This window comes from Schistocerca nitens, chromosome 8 (assembly GCF_023898315.1).
Source record: "Schistocerca nitens isolate TAMUIC-IGC-003100 chromosome 8, iqSchNite1.1, whole genome shotgun sequence".
NCBI classification, from domain to species: Eukaryota; Metazoa; Arthropoda; class Insecta; order Orthoptera; family Acrididae; genus Schistocerca; species Schistocerca nitens.
In genome coordinates, this window is record NC_064621.1 from 102,357,113 (window position 1) to 102,379,152 (window position 22,040).

Below are 22,040 nucleotides of genomic sequence, written 5' to 3' on the forward strand. Positions count from 1 at the left end.
TGGTGGAACCAATCAGTCTCACTCGTGGCGCTACGGCAAAGTTCACAGTTGTAGCATTGCCCCTCAAAATTACTGTGGACCTAGATTAGAGATGTAACACAGCAGAAGTGGCTGAAGTATCACTTATTGTGTGTGGAATTCATACAAGGGGTTTATAGAAAGATGACTTTCCGCACAGCCATGATGAACAGGCTGCAGAAGGCACCAAAGTACTCATGTCAGACACCAAGAAATGCCACAAATATATAGGGATATCAAGATATGAATGATAAATTGTAGAAGTATTCACAAAGCATTGTTGAAAAGCTGTGAAGCACATACGATGCATGGCATCACAAGTTGCCTTTTGCCACAAATTCTTTTTGAGTAAATGTAAATTTTTACCAAGAAGCTAGGCTCCATGGAATAAGAGGTGCTACATTTGTAGCAATACATAAGAACCTTAAACCAGCTGAAATAGAAACTGAAACTACACACAAAATAGCTTTGACACAAATAACAATCATAAATGGGATAAAAGTACGTAGCTCCTTGTAAGATAACAGGTGACAGTGTCACATAATAACACAGATAGCATAGCTGTGGCACTGTTGTCTGCTGAACATATATACTGTGGGGAATTTTAACAAGAATTTTCCAACAAATGGTGAGGAAACTGATTTAGAAATACAGGGTGTATCAAAAAGAATCACCGGATTTTAAAAAATCGTGACTATTATGTTATTTGAGATATGTGCTTAAACAACATACTGTTGGAAAGAGAACCTGTTGAATTATATGTGTTTCCTGATAGATAACAGCAGTGTGCGCCCACTTCAGTTGTAGTAAAAATGATGCCGAGACAACAGAAAGTGTTTTGTGTTCTCTGTTCTGCACAGTTCATGTCAGTAGTAACTGTTCAGTGTGATTTTCATACTGGGTATGTTGTGGATCCTCCTACAGCACAGAGCATTAGACAATGACGTGAACAGTTCTGAAAACAAGTTGTTTGTGTAAAGGCAAATCGCTGGGCTGTCCCCAAGTGTCTGACACAGATGTCGAATGCATCCGCCATAGTTTCACAAGTAGTCTGCAGAAATCCATTTGCCATGCAGCTCGACAGTTCAACATGCCGCCAATGTCTGTCTGGCGTGTGTTGCGTCAACGTTTACCAATGAAACTATACAAAATTCAGCTATTGCTAACTCTTTGTGAAGGCAAAAAACAAGAACGTGTGGAGTTCTGCAATTTTGTTTTTGACAAGATGGAGGATGACAGTTTTCTTCCACACTTAGTGTTCAGTGACGAGGCACATTCCATTTAAATGGAAAGGTGAACCATCATAATGTGAGAATATGGGGTATGGAACGACCAGATGGAATTGTATGACATGAGAGAGACTCTCCAGAATTTAATGTGTTTTGTGCAGTTTCACAGGAAAAGAGGTATGGTCCATTTTTCTTTGCCGAGAACACTGTTACAGAAGTACATATCTCAATATGCTTGAGAATTTTTTTTGCCCACAGCTGGATACTGATATAAAAGACTTCATTTACGAACAGGATGGGGCACCACCACACTGGCATCTGGAAGTGATTCAGCCTTACAATACTGGCCCTAATGTCATCAGACCTGACTATACATGATTATTTCTTGTGGGGGTTTATAAAATACTTTGTTTATGTGTCTTCGTTACCAACAAAAATGAATGAACTGAGACATCGTGTAACAGCAGCTGTGGCAACTTTAACTCAAGACATGCTCCCTGCTGTGTGGGAATAATTTTGAATACCACATTGACATGTGCCATGCATCTCAAGGGGGGGGGGGGCATATTGAACACCTTTGAAAAGGTATGGAAAGAAAGCTTTTTGATTTTCCTGTTCATCAAAAAACAAAATTCATGGTATATGTTTATTAGTTTCAGAAATATAGACGGGCCAAATCAGATGATTCCTTTTTATACCCCCTGTATAAGTGCCACAACAAGTCATCCACCAAGACACAGTGAAGGTTTTGCATTAATCCTCATAAGATTTGAATGTACATTTATTGAATGAAAAGATGGAAGTTAATATTATAAAAATAAGCATTTAAATAACACATTGTGGAAAAGGCAGGAGTAAATATAGTAAGACCTTTGACCAGTGTGTGTGGATTCCAGTGATGAAACAGTCTAAAAAATAAGTGAATTTTATAACAATTAAAATTTTAGTATTTGCAATATATAATTTTCAATGGACATAATTTAAATTTTAAGCATAAGTGACTGTTCATGACTAGATGTGGTTGGCCACAGATGGGCTTTTGATTAAGGTAGTTGGCCATGTGACTCATTGAGGTGAGAGAGTATAGAGGTCGTTTTGGAGTCTTTTACCAATGGACACCGATTTGGTAAGATCGTTTAGGCAGAAAAGTGCCACTCGTGTGTGTGTGTGTGTGTGTGTGTGTGTGTGTGTGTGTGTGTGTGTGTGTGTGAGGGAGAAGGGCAGGAGGTGTGGGGGTGCACTCACTCCAAATCATGCATTTTGGAAGTTAGTGCTTTAACATTCAGACTAAGAGATATTTAAGTGTTTCATTCAATGATATAATTTGCCAGCAAACTGCTCTACATGCACTGTTACATACAGGACCAATTTAATTTGTTCTTGGTATGACATTGAATTGATTCAAGCCTCATTATATCAAAGATCTCATCTTCATTTTATATTTTGCATTGAGCCAGCCCACAAAATATGAATTATTGTGAATAGCTGAAGTGTTTCAAAGGTTCGCTCTCTCCTTTGGTGGGAAAGTGGCCTTGATTCCTCTGTCTTATTGCAGTATGTGCATATGTGAACATTTGATGTAATGGTGAGCTACAGACTTCACAGTGTATGCCTAGTTCATCCTACCACATTTCGTACCACCGTGTGTTTTGTGAATTTGGGACACCTTTGGTCCATGTGAGCTTCACAGAGCTGCTGTGTTCATGCTGCTGCCACCCCACGCAGATGTTGTAGTGAGACGCTGCTGATAACACTGGTGCCAGTCAATGTCACTGTTCTCGGTTTTTGCACCACACGTGCACATGCAGTGATCAAACTATGGCATCAGCTGAGTGTATCATGCCATCACCTGAGCATCTCTAGTCCTCCACCTGAGTGGTTCCATGCCACTGGCTGAATGCCTCCTTTCTGTTGCCTGAGAGTCTGCACGCCATCACTTGGGATACTGCGGCAATGGCGTGGAGATGCTCAGACGATGTAGTTTTTGTGTCATCGTTTTCTCAGTATCAGGCCGATACAGTATCTGTGTCATTACCTGCTCCACGCGTGACAGTAGTAATCGTCACAGTACCAGTGTCCCAGCAGATGCAAGATAAGTACAGGCATCAATTGCATATATCGTTATTAGTTGTCATCCATGGAAAACGAGATATAGAAACCTCCAAATGAGTGTGGATCAGAGGATGTTAGGAGTGATTGTAGTAGCCCTAGCATACCAAAGGAGTGTGGTTGGGTGCCAGTAAGTGAACTCCCGCAATCATTGAATGCATTGAGTGAGAAATTAGTTGAAAGCTTAGATTTAAAATTGGAAAATGTAAAAACTGAAACAGATGGAAGTGATGAAAAGTTGAAAAGGGAAGTAGAAATTATTCAAGGAAAGATAGACAACCAGAAGGAAACCATAAGTAATGTAGCAACTGGGCAGGCAGGTATGATGATAGGGTGTCCCATGGGGATTGGTAGTAATATAAAGTCATTCAGTGGTGAAAATAGGTACCATGCAGTAGACTTCTTGGCTAGATGCCAAGTTAGCTTTACATAAGGGATGAGTGAGGATGCAAAAGTAAAGTTGGTAAAGAGACAGCTAGAGAGACCAGCTCAGACTTGAGCTAACAATCATACTGAGGAATTTGTAGACTATAAGGAATGTGAAGCAGTGTTCTTGCATAAATGTTGGAGGCAGTTAACATTGCAAAGTGACTCCATAAATGGGCCAAATTACAGAAGTGGTGGAGAAACTGTGAGAGAATTATCTGTGAGGGAACTCAGAAAATTAATACATTTAGACAGCATTGGGCTACTAACAAAAAACATCAAAAAGAAGGTTGTCAGAAAACTTCCAATGGTATCTAATACACAGTCCTTCTGATTCATTGGAAGAGTTTTTGAATTTTGTTGAGAAAATGGATGGGGCACTGTTTATAAACCAAAATTGGTAGAACACAAGGAAGATAGCAGAAATCATAATAAGGATAACAATTATGAGAATAATTTCAATGATAATGGGAACAGGTGGTCAAGTAATAGAAATAGGAAGAGTGACTACAACAGGGACTGGAGGAACAGATAGAAGGATTGAAAATGAACATTGACAAGGGAGTCCACAAGGTGCAGAATTTCAAAGGAGGCAGATGGAAAACTAGATGGAGCCTAATTTAAGGTCCGCATGGGGGCTCGGATTTATGCTATGAATAAGACCTGGGAAGGGTACAATAAACATGAGAGGGAAAGGAGGGAGAGTAGGTTCAGTGACGTGAGTGACAGAAGGCAATTATTTGATAGAGATGAGATGGTGGATCATAGAGGGGATGAGAATAGCATTGGTTTGACTACATTGGAAGAGACAGTGGGACTGTAAATTGGAGCTGAGCCTGTTAGAAACCTATTAAGCAAAAGTATTGCTTACAGTGTTGATGGAGAAGATCTCAATGGTTCTTTGCTTGTTTCAAATGAGTTTGTCACGAAGGGGGCATGTGGTGTTGTATGTGGCAATGGTCCAATAAGTGTGAAAGAAGTGAATGTGCCAGTATCGAAGGTAGGGCAAGGTGATATTAGTTGTGTTAATAATTACTTGGAAAAGGTAGGATATGGTGAGGAAGATATTAGATGTAAATAAAGTGAAAACATTTGTATTCAGGGAATGTGGAAGACATGTGGTCCTAAGTAGGTATATTAACAATGAATGGATGGGGAAGGATGAGCATGAGTAATCACATGGATAATTGGGTGCCATACACAAAGGTGCATCAGATGTTGGTGCCAGAGGTATGGGAGCAGTTAAAATTCGAAGTGGCTAGGAAGATAGAGCAATTAAATGATAAGAATGCGAGTGAAATATTTAGTGATTTATTTAAAAATGACATGGAGATTGAAAATGGAAGTGGGTGTTGGGATTTGTGTATTGTGGATAAAGAAGGGAGGGAGGAAACTGAGGCTGATTTAATGAGGAAACTGAGTTAAAAGAAGTAAAAGTACAGAAGTTGCAATCTATTGTCAAGGTAATAGTGGGAAATGTTGAAGGTGATGCACTGCTGGATACTGGCTCAAATATATCAGCTGTGTCAGAATCCATTTGGCAATGATTAAGACATAGGAATCTAGTAGAGCTAACTGTAACTGGGTAAAGATCAGGCCTGCAACTGGGGCATGCAGTAAGCCCACCAGAAAGGAAATCATCTTAGTGTTTATGATAAATAATCATTGCTTTAGTGTGTGCTGTTATATCATTTCATGATTATCAGTGAACATTATTTAAGATAATGTCTTCATGAAGTCAGGTCTCTTGTATGATAACAGATGACAGTGTCACATAATAATACAGATATCACAGCTGTGGAACTGTCGTCTGCTGAACATGTGTACTATGGGGAATTTTACTAAGAATTTTCCCACAAGACGAGAGGAAACTTATTTGGAAATATAAGAGCCAAGAAGTCATCCACCAAAAGACAATTAAGATTCTGCATTAATCCTTATAAGACTTGACTGTATGTTTATTGAATGAAAAGTTGGATGTTGTTATTGTAAAAATAAGGCATTTGAATAATGCAATGTGGAAATGGCAGGAGTAAATATAGTAAGACTTTTGACTACTTTGTGTGGATTTTGGTGATGTAACAATCTACAGTCTATAAAATAACTGAATTTTATAACAGTTATAAATGAAATGAAAGAAAATTTTAATATTTGTAGAAAAATAATTTTCAGCAGATATAATTTAATTGTTAAGCATAAATGACTGTGTGTTATGAAATGCAGTTTGTCAAGGATGGACTTTTGACTAAGGTAGCTGGTCACGTGAATCACTGAGATGAGAGCATGCAGAGGTGTTGTCACTGTCTTTTACCAGTGGACACCAGTTTGATAAGATTGTTTCGGCAACAAAGTGCCACTCGTGTGTGTGTGTGTGTGTGTGTGTGTGTGTGTGTGTGTGTGTGTGTGTGTGTGTGTGTGTGTGTGCGCGCCGAGTAAGGCATTTTGGGAGTCAGTGTTTTAACATTCAAAGTTAGAGATATTTGAGTGTTTCGCTCAGGTGTTCTGAGATATCAATAACTGTTTTCTTTTGTGCACAATATAATGGGGTTAGGGTCCTCTCCCCACTCCACATGTATAATTTGCCTCCAAACTGTTCTACATGCACTGATAGACAGGTTACCAATTATAATTTGTTTTTGGTATTACATCAAACTGATTGCAGATTGCTGACAAATTTTGTAACCTTTTAAATGTAAATGTGCTTAAGATCTTTTTTTTTCCATCCACAAGTGCAATTTCATTTGGGATCTGTGGAAGGTACATTAGCATATCTGTCCTTATTTCATAAATATTTATTGTGTATTCTTGTTTTCTGGTATGTCCCACATCCTCGCTGTGGATCAGTTGGAACAAAAAGTACGTCTAATCTTATTTTATCTTCATGATGTTGAAGAACTCATCTTTAGTTTTATATTTTATATCGGTGTAGTCTGTGTTTGGCTAGCACCTGAAATATGAACTGTTGTGAATAAATGTGGTGTTTCAAAATTGTGGTTTATATTCATGAAACCTGGTCTGATTCAAGGCTGTTTAAATATATCACTTAATGTATTTTGTCTTTTTGATTGATTGACTGAATTTCATTGGCTGCATTTTTAAAATGTGCATGTAAGGTCATAGTTACAATGGTGGACAACCGCTTTCTACAGTAGATGAGCCATCCACTAACATTTAGGTTGTTCACTCACCTCTTTTGTGGGAAATTAACACCAGTTCCTGTCTTATTGCAGTTTGGTAGGCACAACAGGTATTTATTAGTGCTCGCTGCTCCCCTGATATGTTGCATCCTCCTGTCAGTCATTTGACTCGGCAACAGAAGTATAATATCAGAGAAACCTACATGTCCAAATGGCACTGTAATGTTCAGAGGAGAATTTAATCATTTTGTAATTGATTAGAAAAATTACAACTTTATAAGTGGCAACAAGAGAAAACTTCAGCAGAACATTTGTAAAAGCTTTCTCAAAAAATTGCTTTAAACTGATAGTTTTGCATCTTCTTAATGATAGAAAAACACTAGACTTAGTGAAATCAAATAGATCCTACATCTTTGAGGATGCTTACACAGAACTGCTATCAGTGATGACGATGCAGTTGTAGCAACGTTGGGCACCAAGGTACAAAGAGCTACAAAGGTAAGCAGGAAATTCAGCAGGTTTCTGCATCTACACTCATAGTCCGCAAACACCTATGAAATGGACAACGGGGTATTTCTCATGATACCTATGTTCCATTAACATGTGGAGTGTGTGGAAAATGAAATTCTTAAATACCTCTGTGCACACTACAAAAAGTCCAACCTGCTTGTGTAATGTACACTAGCTTGTGAAGGCAGGGAGGTGATCCAGGCCTCAATCGAATCCATGTGGCAGATTGAAGACCACGAGTATGGGTTTTAGGTGGTTTCCCACACTTATTTAGACAAACAGTGGGCTGGTCCTTCTAAATTCTACCTAAAAGAATATAATACATAAACAATTAAAATATAACACACACAATTAACTTTTCACAATTCACAGACTTTGGTGTGCAAAACTTCATTCCCATAGACTACCTTGACAACTGTGGCATCAGGATGGGCGTATGACCACAAAGTTAAAAAAAAAAAAAAAAAAAAAAAAAAAAAAAAACCATATCATGAAAACAAGGATCTCATACTATTGTCCAGTTAGAATTACTTGATAATTGACATTGCACGCATTGGAGCTGGTTTCCTCGAATCGTAGCGCTCAATGCCATGCCCAAACCATTGCCACACTATCACAACAATTGGTCAGTTCACTTCCAGTTCCTTGTTTCTCATTCTTTCTTTATGCGTTTGGCTTCTGAATCATGAGTCTGGCATTTTTATTTCATATTTCACCACACATGATAAACACAACAAAACAAAACGCGCGCGCGCGCGCACACACACACACACACACACACACACACACACACTTCTGAATCATGAGTCTGGCATTTTTATTTCATATTTCACCACACATGATAAACACAACAAAACAAAACGCGCGCGCGCGCGCACACACACACACACACACACACACACACACACACCGTCATGCTAGTGAAACACATACATTTCATATACATAGGTAGCAAAACATTACTAGATACTTCTGCACAGTATGTGATTCATCACATACACAGTTGTAATCACAGAGATTGTCTTACATTAAATAAGTTTCGCATGACATTGTCTGGAGCCGAATTTTTGAAGGCGGCAATTTATCGTTACGGCTAGCTCACCACATTCATAACTATAACTACTTAACCCAGTATTGTGGCATATCACAATGATTAGCATATAAACCTGACATGTAGAAGGTCATATGTTCGAATTTCATCAAATATAGTGAAATTTTTTTATTTCTCTATTGAATCAAAATAGTTTGATTATTATTTTTATTCAGATAATTGGTTTACATGTCATTTTTTAAATTCTGATTCTTTACCATGTCATTTTCACCATTGTATTGTCTCTTTAATTTGCCCTTATTTCTCTTCCTTTCATTCTTTTTTTGTTTGGTATCTTCCTGTTGCCTATAATCTGCAGCGAAGTGCGATTAAGAATTGTTCATCAGTTAGTAATGCAGCAGCTTGTGTAACCAGTGTGAGGCTAGGTTCTGGTTAAGAATGATAGCGAGAAATTACATTTTGCTTTTAGCACTTAAACTGAAGTTTTTGTGTCTTGAATTTCCCAGTAGAGTTTAGGTTTGAATGCAGTGAACAAAATGATTGTGCAGATTATTGCACTCCCTCTTCTCTGACACACTGCACATCACAAAATTGTGGTTGGCTTAGCTACATACTGCAGTTCAGTCATTAGTCATTTGGTCACTTAAAATCAGCCATCGACAGAGCATCTCGCATCTCCGACATACCTTGCAGTGGCTGCTTCCAACATTACTGTGCATTACACGTTAACAGCATTTGTGAAGTGACCTGCTGTGTTTGTGTGTCACCTGTAAATGAATTGTAGCTGGCAGCTGATGTGACAATAGCGTAGTGACAAGTTACAAATGTCAACCATCAAGTAATTTTAATTGGACTATAGACAGAATACACATTAGGCAAAAGAAGAAAGACATTGTAATACATGTAATCTTGTTTTCATTACACATTTTCAATAAGATGGATAACAATGTGATTACCTCCTTTCTGAGGCAAGTGTGAAAATCATTTGATTCAGGCAGTGAACATGCAAAAGGACAGTGGCCCAAGGTCAGACAAATAGCCAACCCAGTTTTATAAATGTATCAATTTAGCAGGGTAAATAAATAAGGTAGAGTTCTTTCTTGGTTTACAGACAATATTAGGAGCCTTGTTAAGAAACAGCAAACAGCAATGAAGTGCAAATCTGCAGATAGGCAGATGTTCATTGAATATATGTTCAGATATCAGGAGGACAATGCATGAAGTCTTCAGTAACTATCATTGTAGTGGACTGTTAAGGCAGCCAGTCCAGTGAAGTAGCCGAAAGGGCACGCGTCAACTCACGCCATCTGGCGTTAAGTCTGGAACAGGATTCATAATGAATGTGATAAAGAAAAGAACGTAGCTACTAGAACACTTAACTTTTATATTGTCCTTTGGTATACAGCATTCTGGATGATACAAGTGGGACTCTATCTTGAGGTACATGCAACGTTACAAATGGTTAATGGCGCCTTGCTAGGTCGTAGCCATTAACTTAGCTGAAGGCTATTCTAACTGTCTCTCGGCAAATGAGAGAAAGGCTTCGTACGTGTAGTCGCTAGCAATGTCGTCGTACAACTGGGGCGAGTGCTAGTCCGTCTCTCGAGACCTGCCTTGCGGTGGCGCTCGGTCTGCGATCCTGACAGTGGCGACACGCGGGTCCGACATGTACTAATGGACCGCGGCCGATTTAAGCTACCACCTAGCAAGTGTGGTGTCTGGCGGTGACACCACATTCCTCCCCCGCAAATCGGCGGACGGTCGTGTGATAAGGCTTCAGCCCGCCATGGGGAGGACCCCATGTTGACGTATGCGATGAGGTGGGGAGCCTAACAACAGGCGAGGCTGTGCCACCCGCACCCTGCCATTTGGTCCGAGGGGAGCTAGGAAACGCCTGAAAACCTAGTCCAGGGTGCACGTCAACATGCGGTGTATGCGCCCGTAATGAGACAGGAGGGGCCGAAGGGTCGACCTCCATGTGGTCGGGGCACCCGACGAGCGAAGACGACATCTGGTCCGGAGCTGGCAAGAGTTCCATGGCGGAGGACAGCTGGTCATGGGAAGCGATCGGCGGCGCGTGACCCAGGGAGGCGCTGGGCGGCTGCAGCGAAGCGTCCACTGCGGGCGGCGCCGGCGGGAGAACAGGCGGCGGCGGCGGCGGCGGCATGTCGCCATGAGGCAATAGGGAAGGCAGCGTCGGTAACACCTGGGGATGAGGCGAGCCAGTAGATGGGTCCCCAGGGCGCTGACCAGACGGCACCGTCGCTGAAAGCAGACGGGGAGCGGCAGAACCCAGGCGACGACAGAGTCGCAGCTGATTGAGATGCCGACGCACCTCACCAGAGGCCCCCAAAACCAAATACATCGCGCGGCCGAGGCAGCGAAGAATGCGCCCTGCGAGCCAACGCCGTGAACCGCGATAGTTGCGATAAAATACAACGTCGCCAGGAGCAAAAGCAGGAGTCTGCCGCGGCACAGGAACCTGATGCGGCGGATGCAGCAAAGACATCAAGGGTCGATGAGGACGACCGTGGAGCAACTCAGCCGGCGAGCGACCATCGCGGGGCTGAGAGCGATATGAGGACAAAAAGAGCAATAAAGCGTCCTCCCGAGAATGCGACTCTTGCAGCTTCAACATCTGTGACTTGAAAGTCCGGACCAACCGTTCAGCGGCACCGTTTGACTGAGGCGAAAACGGCGCGGATGTCAGATGTTGAATACCATTGGCCTTGCAGAATGACTGAAATTCTGCGGACATGAATTGTGGGCCATTGTCGGAAACAATAGTCTGCGGAAGACCTTCAATGCAAAAAATAGCAGACAACGCTTGGATTGTGGCAGAAGACGTCGTGGAAGACATCCGGACAACAAATGGAAAATTACTGGAGGAATCGACAACAACCAACCATCGAGCATTCCAGAAGGGACCAGCAAAATCGATATGTAAGCGTTGCCAAGGGGAAGTGGCTTTCGGCCATGCAAAGAATTTCCGTGGCGGTGCGGATTGTTGTTCGGCACACGCCATGCAAGAAGAGCACATATTCGTAATCGCAGCACCGATTCCGAACCATGTACAGTGCTGACGAGCAAGTTGTTTCGTGCGCACTATACCCCAATGTCCTTGGTGAAGGAGCCGTAAGACAGAGGACTGTAACGAACGTGGGACCACTACTCTGGACTGATCATTATCAGAACGCAACAACAAAACACCACGTCGTACAAAAAGGCTACCCTTGTGAGCAAAAAATCGGCGAACCAACGGATCCTCGATCCGTGACTTTGACAAGGGCCATTGTGTAGCAACAAAATGCAAAACAGTAGCAAGGGCAGAGTCAGAAGCTGTGGCTGTAGCCACACGACGAAAATCAATCGGAAACGATTCGACCACGTCATCGGTTTCCGCATCAATGAACATGCAAGCAAGTTCGGAAGAATCGAATGCTTTATCCGCAGCAACAGGCAAACGGGACAACGCATCAGCGTCGCTGTGCGTAGCAGTGGACCGATACAAGATATCGTAGTGGTTGGCGACCTCAACACGCAATGCGTGGGGAACATTGCGCGCTCTGAAAAATTGCGGTTGCGCGTTGACGTTCAGTTCCAAATGAGCTTCATAGTTCTTAGCGCAACCAAGGCCCGGTGCAAAAATGTCTGCAAATTCTTCACATAGACTAGAAACACTGGCTGAAGGCACAGTCTGATTCACTGATAGGACCTGATTGACGATAGACAAGTTAAACAACTGAAATAAATCTAAACCAAACAAGTTCACTGCCGAAGAAGAACGAAGAACATAAAAAGACACAAGTTTTGTTTGTCCCTTGTATGTGGCAAGAAGAGTGCACTGTCCTAATACAGGGATAGCTTGTCCGAAATAACTCGTGAGCTGAACATTTGCGGCACGCAATGGAGGTGCGCCCAGTTGTTTGTACGTGGCGTGATTGAGCAATGAAACTGCAGCTCCGGTATCGAGCTGGAACGGTATCACTTGTCCGGCAAAGTCCAAATCTACAAAAAGTTTATTGTCCTGCTGACGACAAGAGCGACTGTTTTGTGCAACATGAACAGACACTGGTACAGAATCACGTGCGACGGGACGGGACTTCCGTCGACGTCGACGCACACTTTTTGTGGGACGAACACAGTCACTGTTAGCGAGAGGAACACTGGGCGGAGTGGAATTAACTACATGAATGTCCATGGGCGAAGGTTCACGAGCCCGATTGTCCTTGGTTCGATTCCGGCGCGAAGCAAAGGGCCTGGAATGGCTGTGAGTGTCTGATCTGAGCTTTTTCTGGCAAACACTTTGAACATGCCCTTTCTTATGACAACAGTAAAAGCAAATAGCTTGGCATGATGGGCAATTGTCACGCGAATGTCTAGTTGCACACCGCGGGCATGATTTCACTGCATTTGCCTGCCTACGTGGCACACGTGTGTGAGAGCTAGGCCGCAGCTGCGCAGACGTGCGCGAGGGCCGTTTAGCGGTCCGTACAGCGCGCCCGGCGGGCCGGTTAATGAGACACACGGCTGGCGAAGCTTCAAATGATTCCTGAGCAAAGTCAAGTGTGTCTTGCCTATCCAATATGTCTATCACTTGTTGAAGGGAGGGATTTACTAGTTTCAAAATCTGTTCCCTTATACGAACATCTGAAACGTTCTGTGCAATTGCATCACGCACCATTGTATCTGAATAAGGGAGTCCACATTGACACTCAAACGCACAATCCCTTGTAAGTCCTTGCAACGTTGCAACCCACTCCCTATTAGTCTGACCGGCCGTACGTTTTGTACGAAAGAACGTATACCGTTTTGCAACATTGACTGTTTCCTTGAAATAGGCATCTAACGCCGACAAAATTTCTTCGTAGGATAGAGTTGCTACGTCGCACCGGGGAAACAATTTCACTATCACACGGTAGGTGGACACACCTACACACGAAAGCAAAAACGGCTGACGCTCATTACCTTGAATTCTGTAGGCGGCGAGATGAAATCCAAATTGTCGAGACCATTCCGGCCATGTTTCAATAGCTGCATCAAAGCTGCGAAATGAAGGTGCAACGGCATGTTGTGGCTGCGGTAGCGGTGAAGCGGCGGCGGCCACATCGGTTGGCAGTGCACGTTGACCCTGGACGAGCTGTCCAAGGGCATCCAATAACGCCTGCGTCTGCTGATTCTGCAAGCGATAAAATTCGGACAGTACATCTGGAGAATGTGGCGAAGCTATGACACAAGCAAATTAATACAATACGAACACTAAAGTCCCTTTTTAGACTCGTCGCCAATGTAGTGGACTGTTAAGGCAGCCAGTCCACAGTGAAGTAGCCGAAAGGGCACGCGTCAACTCACGCCGTCTGGCGTTAAGTCTGGAACAGGATTCGTAATGAATGTGATAAAGAAAAGAACGTAGCCACTAGAACACTTAACTTTTATATTGTCCTTTGGTATACAGCATTCTGGATGATACAAGTGAGACTCTATCTTGAGGTACATGCAACGTTACAAATGGTTAATGGCGCCTTGCTAGGTCATAGCCATTAACTTAGCTGAAGGCTATTCTAACTGTCTCTCGGCAAATGAGAGAAAGGCTTCGTACGTGTAGTCGCTAGCAATGTCGTCGTACAGCTGGGGCGAGTGCTAGTCCGTCTCTCGAGACCTGCCTTGTGGTGGCGCTTGGTCTGCGATCCTGACAGTGGCAACACGCGGGTCCGACATGTACTAATGGACCGCGGCCGATTTAAGCTACCACCTAGCAAGTGTGGTGTCTGGCGGTGACACCACAATCATAGCAATAACAGGACCTGTCTCAAAACTCTTAAGAAATTTTGTTCATGCATTAAGATTGTCAGTGACACTAAATCAGTGTTCACACACTTGTAAATGAGACAGAAATCAAAATAGAAAATAACAAAAATTCTATTTTCAAACCTCTTTTCACAAATGAAACTCCAGGAATACTGCCATCATTTAAGAGCTGTAACATGGTTAAGATGAGTGACATAGTAATTGCCAAAACTATAGGGCCTCACAGTCCAGTGGAGCCCCAGTGAGGTCTGTTTCCAAGTAAATTGCTGGCAATACCTTGAGCAGACATATGTTTCCAATAACTGGAAAAGACCACAGCTCAAACCCACCTGCAAACCAAAGTAGAACTTATCAACAGAATTACAATCCTGTATCACTTACAACTATTTGTACCAGAATATTAGAACAAACTCAGCGGTGAAGTGTTATGACCTCCCTGGAACAAAATAATCTTCTCAAAGGAAATCAGCATTGCCAGTGGCCTTGCCACTGTGGTAACACTGGTTCCCACCAGATCACTGAAGTGAAGTGCTGTCAGGCTTGGGCAGCTCTTGGATGGGTAACCATCTGGGTCTGTCAAGTGCTGTCGACAAGCAAAGTGCACACAGTCCTTGTGAAACCAATTGAGGAGCTACTTGTCTGAGAAGTAGCAGCTCCAGTCATGAAAACTGACAATGGTGGTGAGCGCATTGTTCTGACCACATGCCCCTCCATATCCACATCAAGTGACACCTATAAGCTGAGGATGACACAGTGGTCCGTCGGCACTGTTGGGCCTTTTGAGGCCTTTTCAGACATAGTTAGTTAGTTTGTTACAGAAATCAATGTGGTTTGCGAAAACATTAATGATACAGAACTTAACTCTCACTCCTCAGCCTTGAAATACTTAGTGCCATGGATAGGGATATCAGTTTCATTTTGTATATCTAGATTTTCAAAAGACTTTTTATTCAGTACTACATTGATGCTTTCTATAAAGAAAATAAGTTTCTGTGGGATATCTAACCAGATTTGTTATTGGATAAAAAATTTCATTGCAGGTAGAATTTAGTACATTACCTCGGATGAAGAGTCACGCAGAGATACGAAACTGAACTCTGGTATGCTCCAGAGGAGTCTGGTAGGATAAATGCTGTTCCTGCTATACATTAGTGATTTAGCAGATGATATCTCCTTGCAGTCTCAGTTTTTGTGAATATGTTGAATTTATCTATGCAGGAATTCTAGCTGGATCTCAACTAAATATTGGCCTTGTGCAAAACTTGGCAACTTTCTCTTAATATAGAAGTGCAAAGTTGTGCTCTTTCCAAAACATAAAAGTGTGTTACTCTTTACTACCAGAGTGAGTCACAACTTGAGATTCTTTTTTCATGCAAATTTTGGGAACAACAGAAGTATGAAATGGAGTGATCATACAAGTAAATAAAATGGGAGGCTACAGTCAGTAGATAGCATATTGGGAAGCGTCAAGCATATAAAAAGGCAGATGGTGCAGGTAGTCATAGAATTGTGTAACTATTAAGAAAGTGTAACTCAAATGTTAGGAAATCTTAAATGACAGACACTTGAGGAAAGATTGCATGTATCTCATGGTCACCTACTTAGAAAACTTCAAGAACCATGAAAATTCTTCAGACCCCACCCCTCCTTCCATGTATTTATCAGTTATAGTAAATAAATGGGAAGTCTTAATGCTGTACTTGATACAATAAAAAGTACCATCTGGCTTCCACTTCAATGTTCCTTGGAGTAAAGATGTAGATTTAGATTCTTATACTGAGTTACTGTGATACTGGTGTGCTCTTATCTCACTGTCAGTGCTAACTTATTGAACTTAGTTGCCATTAGCTGTAATTTTCCTGTTAAAATTAATGTTGTTTGTTTCTAAAAGGAACTTGTTTGTTTCTAAAAGGAACTGTTAATGCTGTTTTATTTTCTGCCAAAAAAATTACTGTTTTCCAGCTTCTATATCACAATATGTTTTTCGCTTTGAAATTGATTTGAACTGATAAGGTCTCTCTCTCTCTCTCTCTCTCTCTCTCTCTCTCTCTCTCTCTCCATCCCTCCCTCCCCCCTCTCACCTCCCTCCCCTTCCCCCCCTCCCCCCTCCCCCATCCCCCTTCCCCCTCTCTCTATTCCTGTTTTTTTGCTATCAACTTTACATATCCATAGCATTTCCAGCTGTTATTTATTTACTCCAGTAAAAGTAAATTTCCTTATGCTGTATTTTTTAATTTTGTTGTGATGTTTATCTCATGTATCTAAAATCAATTTCAAGACAGCATTTTATCATCTTCATGTGTGGTAGCTGTTAGGTGTGCTTCAGGAATCAAACACCTATAACTATCATTGTTCCATAGAGGGAGACATCTATAGTGCAAATGCCATACACTATGATAATTTGTGTTGAATACTCTATTCCCCACATCAATTTTTCTTTCGACACGTAAGGAAATAGACAGTGACTGAAATAGTTAATAAAAGCAGGCTTTCACACTAAAAATAAGAAATATGCTTAGATACTTTAGTATCCCTCAGCTGATTTTTATAATGGTCTGATGTTTCAAAAACCATCAATTTTATCCCTAAACAGGGGACAAGCAACTATTCTAAACTAATAATAGGTATGCTAACTTAAGATGATGGATGTACCACTTTCTTTAAATTCCATGTCATTACTTCATTGATGCTGTACTACCCTGTGGCAAATTGGTAGTGTGGAAGTGAGGATGAGAGTAGGGAGAGCATGAAAGCTGGATCAGTATTACTTTGTTTAAGTAAAATGAATGCAGAATAATAAGGCATTTCCCTTCAGTAGATTGCACAGTACATTTATGGTGAAACAAGCACCATGTTTCTTGCTGTTATGCTGTGGAGGATATTCATCAAAAGAACAATGTTGCTCTTGTAGCCTGCTTGTTTGTGCCGCTTCTTTGATAGAAATAACTTTGTACCAAGAAAATGTTACATTTTTACATGCAAGCCATTGCAAGAATTGGGAAGTTTCGTAAGTGGCACTACTATTGAGCCCATCTCTTTTCACTGCTTCATTTGGAATAATGCTTGTGAATGAATGTTTGAAAAAGGTTTTACTTTTAGAATAGATTATTTTAATAGGGAAAGGACCTCTGAGCATTTAGAATATCTTAAAAAATTATGCTTGCTTTACACTGTAAAACTTTCATGTTTGATTACTACTGACTTATATTAAAAAATATATGTATATCGAGTAATACTAGCATGGAATTTTAGCTGAGATTACATTGTCTCTGCAATTTATTTATGCTGAGTACCTATAGTGCATGCGTGAGTAATAGTGCACATTTTTTCACAGTATGAAAGGGGAAAGCCTCTTGTGAATCTCGTCGATAATATGGTAAAGCTCGGGTCACTGTATAGAGGACCCAGTGCTAGGGAGAGACTGGAATTTAATCAGAAAGTCCAAGAGAAACGCCTATTAGCAGAGGAGCGACGTGACTGGGACCGACTCAGTCCTGACCGAACTCAACTTCAGGTAAGTGTTCACTTCTCTGTTCATCCTCAACCAAAGATTTCCTGGAAACTACTATGATCTTGTAATACCAAACAGCAGCTTATGACAGTTTACAATCAAATTCATGGCAGATCATGTAGTTAGATGTGCAACAATGAAATAGAAGGCTCTCAAATGCTAATTAACTCTATATATGTACATTATATGTATTGTATTCATTGACTAGATAGGGAGTTGACTGCAAGTTGCCAATCAATTGAAGAACAATATTGTTGAATTTAAGTTTTAAGAAGATTCATATTATGTGATTTCCTTTTCAAGTTCATATTATTGTAAGCATTCAGAAATTGCGAACATTGTTTGACTTACTGCTTTTCTCCCGTGCTCCCCTGTTGCAACCAGAGGCCACCTATAATGACTGACATGGCTTGTGCACACAGCACAGCATCTGCTGCACTGTCTGCCACAGTCCTCATCTTTTAAGTGCTGTGCAGCGGGCACTCACTCTCGTCAGCAGCTGCTTGTATCAGTACCTGGATTGTTTCTATGTTTGTGTCTAAGTTCTCAGCTGTTGTTCACTTGTATGTGGAAGAAGAATAAACTTTGGTTCATTGTGACTATGCTTTTGTTTCTGTCTTATATTATGACACAGTTGACAATGAGTGTGGTGTTCACTTCCGTGTGCTCAGTCTGTCGGTTGTTCCTTCTGTTCTTCTGGCCACAGAGCCAGTCCTCAAGCAGCAGGAGGCTCTTATGATTGCCATCGTGAGATTGTCGGCCACATTAACTATGCGAGCACCCGCACCTTATGAGACTGATGCAAACGTGTGTCAGGCTTTGTTCCTTTCTTCGATTTCTCCTCAGATCTACCAGTTGTTGTGCCAGTTAGCCCCACACCGGGAACCTATATCACTTTTATTCAACAAAATGTGTAGGTTGTTCTCAAATTATCACTATAACTGTGCATATGGCATTGCGGCTTGTGTAGAACCCCACTAGTCCTACCAGGCTTGGACAACCAAATCCACAGCCTCAGTTGCAAATGTCAGTTTGTTATCAATGCTTATCACGATTCCTATGCTGATTCTATGGTTTGTGACACAGTCATTCTGTTGGCTCTGAACAAGGAGCTGTGTCAACACACACAACAGTGCGAAGATCCATCTTTGCCTGAAGTGTTAGATATTGCTCAATCTTTTGAAGTATGTCATCCTGCAGATGATCAGATTGAGATCTGGTAATACTTCACTGTGGTGGCTCCTGTTCCTGGTTGTTGGGCGTCAGTCGGTTCTAGGGGGGAGAACGGTGTGACAGTTGTACAACTCGGGTGTCATCTCCACGTATGACGGTGTTGTACCACAGTGCAACAACAATCACCACCATGAAACCACAGCAATGGCACTGCTCTGCACTCCCCTCTTGGCCATACTGCCTTGCGCACCCTGAGCGCCGGGCAACTTGCGACAACTGTAGACAAAAAGAACATACAGGGCCTGTGTGTCATTCGCAGCCTCCTCCTGCTGTCATGATCATGGATGTTAATTGTGTGTCACCAGCACTTAAAAATCGTAACAAATTGTTTATTGAATGCGAGTGGTGACAATATGGCCAGACTACAAGTGGACACGGGTGAAGCCATGATTTAATGAACTCACAAACTTACGAGGATTTGGGATCTCTGGTGTTGCCTCCTGTTATTTGATGTTTGGTGAGTTACAACAAGCAGCATATTCCAGTTTTGGGGCTGTTTATGGCTTCCACTATGCATAAAGATGTGGTATGCTGACACTGCAAATTTGTCGGTGTGGCTGCTTTCAATGCTTTTGGTTTTTCCATTGATATGGCGCACCTCATTTATGCCAGGTCTCTTACCAGCAGTTAGATTCTCATTTCTGAGTTCTTGTCTCTTTTCCCAGTGGGTCAGGTAGTGCCACTAATTTTGCGGCACACATTACTGTAAAACCTATAGTGCAACCACATTTTTTTTCTTTCGAGTATGCGATATTCCATTGCCTCTGAGTGATCAAGTGAAAGCAGAATTACACAGGCTGATGTTGTTGGGGGTCATACAGCTTATTACATTGGGTGAGATAGATGGAACTGAGCGACTGCTACGCTCGCAGGTTCGAATCCTGCCTCGGGCATGGATGTGTGTGATGTCCTTAGGTTAGTTAGGTTTAATTAGTTCTAAGTTCTAGGTGACTGATGACCTCAGAAGTTAATTCGCATAGTGCTCAGAGCCATTTGAACCATTTGAGTGATCGAGCCCACTTGTGATTTTTAAAAAGCTACTGGCCAGCTTCGCCTCTATGGTGACTCAAAAGTTTCAGTTATACTCAATCTATCATTGACACCTAAAGGCCCCATCTGGTTATTGGCTAAACTTCCCAGGAGCCAGTTTTTCTCCAAAATTGATTTATCTGCAGACTATTTACAGGTTCCAACAGATGGGGATTCTAAATGGCTCATTGTGATTAACACGCCCTTCATGTTGCACCAATATTACTGCCTCCCACTTGATGTGGCTAGTTCCCTGGCAGTATTTCAGCATATGTGGAACAATTGATGGTGTCTGTTCTGGGCTGCATCAACTATATTAATGAAATCGTGATGAGTACATCAACAGAAGGGAATGCACCTTGTTCATGGTCTTACAGACTGCAGGGTTGAAATGCAGCTCGGTCATGTCACACTTCTTTCAGCCATCCATTGTGTATTTGAGGATTGAAGTTTCTCAGGATAATGTGAAGTCTTTACTTCATCATGCCACTGCTGTCATGGCTCTGCATCACCCTATAGATGTCAAGGAACTCTTAAGAATTTCTAGGTAAAACTGCTTATTATCACATATTCATTCTGAGTGCAGCCATTTTGGTCCAATCCCTTCCATGAGTTGCTACACAAGAACATACCTCTTCAGTGGATACCAGCCTGCAAGAGTGCGTTCTTGCTTTTGGAATATAAAGTACATTTGGTTCCTTGTTTGGCTATTTTCCCTCCTGGCCATCGCCTGGTTTTGGTTATGGACACTTCTCAGTATGGACTCGGGGTACATCGGTATGCAGATGATTCTGAACATCCAACAGCTTACACATCAAAAACACTCAACTCCACTCATTACGGACCATAAATTCTTGGTTTCATTGTTTGATCTGTCTGCTTTGTTGCCCGACAAAACAGCACATCACCTCCAATGTTGGGACTTGTTTCTGTTTCACTACAACTATGAATACATTTTCAGCCTACTGCACAGCATGTCAATGCTGATGTGCTGTTCCAGATTTCAATGGGGCTGGATACTACTTTTAATCAGAATGAATCCTTTGTTTTCTCGTAGATTTTGAGTTTCAATGTATAGTGGAAGGGTCCAGATTGCAGTGTCTGTCCCTACTGATCTGGCATTGTGTCAAGCTGTTCACCTCTTTTGACATGGTTGCTGGACAAGCCTCTGGGCATGGCTTTTGATCCTTTGCATAACTATTTTGCCTCCTATCACTGCCTTTCGGTATTTCATGGTGTTGTTCTCTTAGCTAGGGTTGTGATCCTAGCTATCCTGTACTCTTAGTGTGATTGTGGCTTTCCTACGGTGGGATGTGCTTCAGCTCCTAAATCAGGGACATTGGGGGAAGGGAGGGTCTCACATAAACAGTTATTGCCCTGTGGCACGTATTTTGGCCCAGAATTAACAGTGACATTGTGTGTCTTGTTGCAGTCTGCTCTCAGAATGCTACCCAACAGGCAGCACCTCAGGTGATGCTTTCTCTGTGGCCCACCCACACCACAGCTTCCACAGGAATGCAGTCATGTTGATTTGTAGGACCTTTCCTACATTCTTACTGGTTGTTGGTTGTGATTGTTCCGCTAAATTTCCATATGTTACCCTGTCCTTTGATGTCAGCTGTAGATACGATTCAGGTCCACTCCATAGTATTTTCTATTGAACGATTGCCTTATATGGTTGTGGTAGATAAACCTCCACTGTTTGTGTCTTAGACCTTTCACAATTTCTGTACCTGTCAAGGTATTCCCCACGTGAATACTCGTGCTTTTCACCCCCAATCGAACAGTGAGGTGGAACGTCTCATTCACCCATTCAGTGTTCAAATGAAGAAGTACGTTGTGGAGTTCTCCACAGATGATGCCTGAACACACTTCTTGAGTTCCTATAGGTTTGTACCAGTGGGGGATCAGAATCTGGCCAGAATGCTCCAGTGTTGCCAGCCACATACGATCCTGCACCTGCTCATGCTGCCCCACTG

At 42.0% G+C, this 22,040-nt stretch overlaps 1 protein-coding gene across 1 annotated transcript in view; it reads left to right on the forward strand.

Annotated features, from left to right (window-relative positions):
* LOC126199424 (uncharacterized) overlaps positions 1-22,040 on the forward strand; it is a gene marked incomplete at its 5' end in the record, with an annotated part of 737,054 nt that overhangs the window by 638,996 nt on the left and 76,018 nt on the right. Inside the window, one exon of the mRNA XM_049936342.1 lies at positions 17,623-17,802. Within this exon, the coding sequence (XP_049792299.1) occupies positions 17,623-17,802 (180 nt within the window). The remainder of the gene's footprint in view (positions 1-17,622; positions 17,803-22,040) is intronic.